The 6,992-nt window shown below is 34.7% G+C and overlaps 1 protein-coding gene across 2 annotated transcripts in view; it reads left to right on the top strand.

Moving 5' to 3' along the window:
• Positions 1 to 4,320: 4,320 nt before the first annotated feature.
• LOC144245379 (gamma-aminobutyric acid receptor subunit beta-2) overlaps positions 4,321 to 6,992 on the top strand; it is a 45,195-nt gene continuing 42,523 nt past the window's right edge. For both annotated transcript variants that reach the window (XM_077780769.1, XM_077780768.1), the window contains exons 1-3: positions 4,321 to 4,377; positions 4,537 to 4,674; positions 6,433 to 6,585. In XM_077780769.1, the coding sequence (XP_077636895.1) occupies positions 6,504 to 6,585 (82 nt within the window). In that variant the 5' untranslated portion in view covers positions 4,321 to 4,377; positions 4,537 to 4,674; positions 6,433 to 6,503. The remainder of the gene's footprint in view (positions 4,378 to 4,536; positions 4,675 to 6,432; positions 6,586 to 6,992) is intronic.

The raw sequence follows: 6,992 nt of genomic DNA, 5'->3' as shown, positions 1-6,992 counted from the left end.
GAACCTAACTAAAGTACCCTAAAATGTGTGAATAACTCTAGCATTTTATGGAACTCTTACATTGGATGAATATTTTTTTATATCCTTAAAAAATATGTGTCTGATCAAACAGGCACAGAAAATGCCAGGGGAAGTAATATTAAGCAAATTCTTTATTGAGGAATCTCCTAAACTTCACTGTGTTAAATGTTTGTGACTACAAGAGAGGCCCAAAATCCACTGTTACCCCCAAATACATTTTCTTAGGACCCTTTTCCATGAGGCATATCACAGGATTAGTGTTCCTCAGAATGTAAATTAAGTTTTAATAATAGTTGCCTATATACTGATAATAGTAACCACATAAAATTTTAAATACTAGTAGGAAAGCAACATGCTAAAATTTTTACAATGAGGTATGCAATTCAAAACAGCTTGTAAAGTGCTGTGATAGACACATAAAAGGGAAGAACATTTGAGATAAAATAGTTTCTAAAAAAAAAATTGAAACCATTATGACTAGAGCAGATTGTCCCAATAATAGAGTGGATTGTCCCAGTAACACTAGCCCAATAATCCCCAACATCACCAATTAGTTGTGATGATGGAGAATTAGCAGTTTAAAGCAACTACTATGTTACAATGGCTATATTGGCTACAATGGGAGACAGAAAGTAATTACCCTACAGCATTTAAGAGTCCCATTGGGGAACAAAGCTTACATAAACAAGAAAACAAGAAGTCTCTGTAATTTCTCACTGGGAAAAAAAATGGTGGCATTTATAATTCATTTCTTCTAAATTTTCTCACCAACCCCCACTGTTTACTATTTTGGTATAGGTTTGTATGTCTTGCACAGTAAAATCCATCTTAAATGAAATATATACTTAGTAGGTAACAAAATAGACAAGTAGACTGACACTAAAGAGAGAAAAGAAAGTTTTTTAAAAGACATGTTATGTACTAAGATAATGTCGCATTGTGACAACACATTCATTTATTATGTAAATGTTTTTAAAGTGATATTTTTGCTCCTTAGATCTCATGTAGTATATATTTTTACCAATATATGACAGAGAGTATATCTATCATTCACATCTTATGTAGATTTTTAAATGTATATGTTTATCAATCCTGATCAGAAACTTTAACATTTTATACAGTTTTGTCCTTCAGGTAAATTCCAGTAAATTTATATTTTGGTTTATTCATACTCCATCTGAGTTTATGTGGGTTATGCTTTTAATGATAACAATACAATATCATTTAATGACTCAGTTTCTGGAATCCCATGAATAAAATATAAAAGATGAATTTAATTTGTAAGACATGAGAAGTTTCAGTGCATCTCCTCCTTCTGATATCTTTTAAAAGATATCTAATTATTTTTCACTCATCATCATTATGAAAGCTGTAAAAGTCAGGTCATATGTATTTGCATATGTTTTTGTTTATTTTTAATCACTTTGAGACACTGTTAAATATTCCTTCAGAGAAGATTTTTTAAAAATAAGGAGAAGAAGGGGCGCCTGGGTGGCTCAGCCTGTTAAGCGTCCAACTTCGGCTCAGGTCATGATCTCACAGTTCATGGGTTCAAGCCCCACATCAGGCTCTGTGCTGACAGCTAGCTCAGAGCCTGGAGCCTGTCTTTAGATTCTGTATCTCCCTCTCTCTCTGGCCCTCCCCTGCTCATGCTGTCTCTATCTCTCTCTCAAAAATAAATAATATTTTTAAAAAGTAAGAAGAAGAAAAAGAAAAGGAAAAAAATAAATTGGGTCTGCTTTTAGTTTATCCTACACAGTATATTGAGCTGGCTTTTGAACTTAACCACCCTGGCACTGTTATGAATTGTTGGTCTGTCTTCTTCAGAAATTGGTGATGAAAGAGCATACATTTGCTTTCCATTGGCAACATTCTATACTTGGTTAACCCAAAATGAAGTCAAGAAGATTGGGATTTTTAAGATCAGCAGTAACTAAGAAGTGTTACAATATGCTGCTCTGCTATGTCAGATTCCAAAATCTTGGGCATCAAAAATAAACTTCAAACGTTCCATTTTCAATTTCCAAACATATTGGAGGGTTCTGTGTCATTGGACACAGTTTCTCATTGTGTAAATGTGTTCAAGGGTTCATAAAATAGAAGCCAAGTGACATGCAACTAAATATGAGTTTATAATTCATTTAAAATAATTCTTATTTAAAAAGAAAGTATTAACTAAGCTTTTTAAGCATTATCTATCAGATACTGCCCTAAGCATTTTATAAGTAATAACTTGTTTTTCCTGCATAACAACTCTATGAAGTATCTTCTATTATTGTTGTTGTTGTTATTGTTTGTTGCTACAATTTAAAGATTAAGAAATGGAGAACAGAGAAAAGCAAATTGCTGAGCTATTACATAAGGATAAATACATAATAAAGAACCTTTGGATTTTTCTTAAGGGCAGTGTTATCTTTGAGTGTCTTTTTTTATTCACTCAGAAGATATTTATCTAATACAACTATGTGCCATGTACTGTATTGGGATCAAGAGACAGAGGTATAGACATGATGAATACCTCCACAATGCCAAGCATTTGGATAAGCAACCATCACACAAATCCACACAAGTATGAAATAATTCTTTTATTAATTCAACAGTATATCCCAAGTGTCTCTCCTCTGCCAGGTATTACTTAGTAAACACATGTCAAATAGCTGGCATTTTGACAAAAATCTAAATTTCACAATAATATTTCTACTTATTAAACAATTATTGGGCATCTCCTATACAATTATTGAAATGTCTTAGATATACCCATGCCTCTACACAGAGAGCTTCTGTGATAAGATTTGTAGAAATGGACAAAAGAAAATAAAAACTGAAGAAAAGAAGCTGGAGAACCAGAAGTATACTCTTTACTAATTTAGGCTTAGTTTTTATTGAAAATGTAAGAGTTGACCTACTCCCATTCTCCTTTGAAGATGGCAGCATTTGACAATTTTTTTCCTAGAAAATAACGGCCTTCTTGTTTCATAAATACCTTATTTCGTGTTTATATACCACAAATCCAATTTTACAGTGCACTTCTAATCATCTAGCTTAATTCTAAGAGCCAATTGCCTTTCTTTTCTTATTTTATTTATTTTTATTTTTTTAATTTTTATTTCTCTTTTGAGAGAGAGAGTGTAAGCAGGGGAGGGACAGAGAGGGAGGGGGACAGAAGATCCTAAGCAGGCTCTGTGCTGACAGCAGCAAGCCCAGTGCAGGGCTTGAACTCAGGAACCCTGGGATCATAACCTGAGCTGAAGCTGGAAGCTCCACCAACTGAGCTACCTAAGTGCCCCTCTTTTGTTATTTTAAACTGTCTTAGCAAATATGGGATTGTCATTGATTAAACAATTTCATAACTGAGAGATGTGTGCAAGTAACCAATGAGAAATGGGATTATATTTGAGACGAAGTCCTAGACTATGAGTCCCATGGCCATATTAAGAAAGTTGAAATCATTTTTTTGGTTTTTTATGGTTTTGCTTGTTTGTTTATTTGTTTGTTTACTTTAAAATTGAGGAGCAATATCTGACCTGCTTACTTCTTAGACTTGTAAAAATTCAACTCTGGATGCAAAATTTCTTTTAAGACATATGATATACAAATATAATTTATGTCTGAAGGTGGGATATGCTCTGAGGGTGAATGTGTTTGTAAAATATTAATGTTAATGGATTTCATTGCATGCTTCTCTGTATAGTTCTGTTTATAATCTAAATGAGCTTATTCATTGCGATTACATGTATGCTTACTCACCAAGATATGTATGCTTATTCTATTCTGCCTCATGGGTTGAAAGTATCATTATAACAGAGGACTTGTTTTTATTGTACAGAGGTCTGTCCCCAGGAACTGTGCACTGATGAGCATAGTAGGTGCTCAAGAAATAATTGTTGAGAAAGTTGAAACAAGCCTCCTAAATGCACTGTGCCTTTATAGTGCACACAATACATTTGAATTTACTTTTAAAATTATTGGAATTACTGCTGTTTAAGGTTATTTGGGCATGGGTAGCTTTTTGGAATTAGATATGCTGCAAAACCAAATGTGGAGGTCATTTCTATGAATATTTTTTAAAAATCATGACTCACATCTTCATAATCTCTTCTGACTTGAAACCCAAATATATTGTAATTCAAAAGTTTTATATGGGGGATTGATAGCATTCAATACTGTGCTGATAACTTAAATGATATTTACCTTCTTTTGTTTTCTATTAGAATACTATCCAGGGTGATGTAATAATGTAATAGTGTTTTACAAAATGAGTGGAAGTTAGAACTATATACTACCTCCTATTTGCAAGCTGTTAATTTCACTAAACCTTCATAGCCTCATGTGGGCCTAATGAGACTGTTGTGAAAAGTAAATGCAGTAATATACTTCAGGTGTTTAGCGAGATACCTAACACATAATAGCCTTTAGCTGTTATGTTATCATTAACACAGTTCATCGTGTAAACAAGTACTCTTTCTGTTTTGTTTTCTGTTTTGTGTATCTGTGTGTGTGTGCTTCCTTTTACAGATGGATACACCACCGATGACATTGAGTTTTACTGGCGTGGGGATGATAATGCAGTAACAGGAGTGACAAAGATTGAACTTCCACAGTTCTCCATTGTTGATTACAAACTTATCACCAAGAAGGTTGTTTTTTCCACAGGTCTGTATCAAGGAAGAGGGTTAAGGGAAAAGAGGCTTCAGCATATTTTGTCAAAAGGGTTCACTTATATCACAACTGGGTCCCAGGAAGAGATGACTGGAAGATTTGGATCTGCTGCAAATCTTCAGTTCCCACCAACCCCATTGGTCATTCAGGGCCCATGCAGCTATTTCCCAGAAGGCACCCCCACAAAGCTGAGAGGGTTAGCTATATGCCTGTCATCTACCAAAGACTGGGCTAAATGTCAGAGACAGAATACAGAAAGAGAAATGAAGACATTGGTCAGAGTTCCCCCAACTCTATGCATCTTACAAAACTGATTATACTCCTTTGAAAAATACACGGGAGAGACAGTTCACTCAAATCTCACTACAATGAAATTCTCCAGAGGCAATAGAATAGAATTCCCCATTGTCCTCAAAGGTTAAGAACTTCCTTATGGAGCCTTAATTTCTAAACAATAGCCTCCTGTTTTGGAACTAAAAGCCTTTCCAGATATTGAGATGATCCTAATGTTTTCTCCATTGTTACTCTTCTAGCATTGAGCTTTTTGGTTGTCAAACTTGGTTTCACCAGCACAAAATTTTAACGAAAAAGCTTAGGAAAGTAATACTTCATTGCATAAAGGAAAGAACACTAAGGAGGGAAACAATAAACCCACAGGAGTATTTCTTTGTTTATGTTTTTCTTTTTGGAATGGACTCCCCAGGCACAGAAAGAGCTAGTACTGTAACTATACAATTTTAATTGCCCTTCTGCCAAAGACTCAGGCACTTTACCTACAAACTAGTTCAAGTAAGAGTTGTATAACTTAGTAAGAATAAAATGTAGCCTCTAGCTTTAAAAAAACAAACAACAGAAACTTTTCCTAAAGTTGAGGTCCTCTGAGTCCCTGAGACTCTAGAAATGAGTTAATATTTAAAGTATTCTTACTTAAATATTACAACACTTAACTTGAGCCCACGAAGGCTAGACAAGGCTTCTTTTGATTATTAATATCTCCTCAACACACACAATTCATCAATGTGACTTTTTTACATTCTACAACAATGTTTAGTTACATATCTTGTTTAAAGAGTAATTTCCTAGATCATCACAATCAAAGGACTCCATTTCAGGATTCTGATCCTTTAGTTTTATCTCCAAAAATATTCTTTGGAAACTCTGATTCTCTACCTTTTGAGGAGTCAGGCACCCCTTTGGAACTTTGATGGAATCAGTGGAATTAGAAAACATATAATCCATCCATGTGAAAACCTTCACACAATTTGAGGGAGTTACTGTATACCTGAAGCTTTGCCATTGATCCCAGACTTACAATGAATTCTGGGGTTTGTGAAGAGATGCCTAAAATATGATCAGAGTGTACAACCTTATTCTTATATACAAATATAAAAACAAAACATCTTACAGGATGGCCTTGTTGAGAAACAACTGAGAGGGAACAAAGGGACTGTACCAAACTGTCTTGTCTTCATAGTTGTAGAGAATAAGTATCCTTGATCCAGTGCAGGAGCCTGAGCAGGGAAGAACTGGAATTCTTTTAATTACTCATGAGTATGGATGTTCTTAACACCAAGTAATCTTTGCAAATTAAAAGCCCACTGTTCCCATACTACTTTTTTAGGAGCAAGTGCCCTTTACCAGGACCTCAAGTTGAATTTAAGGACAATTTACAAACTTATTTATGGGCCTTGAAAGGAAAGTATCCTATAAATATTGATTGATAATGATGATGTTCTAAAATTGCCTTTCTAGGTTCCTATCCCAGGTTGTCCCTCAGCTTTAAGCTTAAGAGAAACATTGGTTACTTTATTCTGCAAACATATATGCCTTCCATCCTGATCACTATCCTCTCCTGGGTCTCCTTCTGGATTAATTATGATGCATCAGCTGCAAGAGTGGCATTAGGTAGGCCATTTTCTAACTGCTTGTGGGGCTTGTCTCTGTGTGTGCACACTTGTGTGCATGTGTGTGTATGCACATGCATGTCCACTCATGCACTTTCCTTACCCTGGTATTTGTGATGCATGACAAGACTGGGCTATGCACATTACAAGAATTGGTCTGTGAGACTTTGAGTTATCTGATTCAGCATTAAATCAATTAAATACAAATTAAAACTCTTTCATGTCAAAATTAGCTAACCATATAGCAGTTGGTAATGAAATTAGTCCCATCAATTTGATATTTTTTGAAGCATAGTTCACGTAATATCACTTGATAATTGTTCAATTTGCATACTGTGCTTCCTTATCTGAATGGAGCTCTCTTCCATCTTTTTTTTTTTTTTTTTTTTTTTTTTACTTGGGGGGGAG

Source organism: Crocuta crocuta, unplaced genomic scaffold (assembly GCF_008692635.1).
Source record: "Crocuta crocuta isolate KB4526 unplaced genomic scaffold, BGI_CrCroc_1.0 scaffold343, whole genome shotgun sequence".
Lineage (NCBI taxonomy): Eukaryota > Metazoa > Chordata > Mammalia > Carnivora > Hyaenidae > Crocuta > Crocuta crocuta.
The sequence above is the reverse complement of the archived record's forward strand: the minus strand, read 5'-3'. Positions and strand labels throughout refer to the sequence as shown.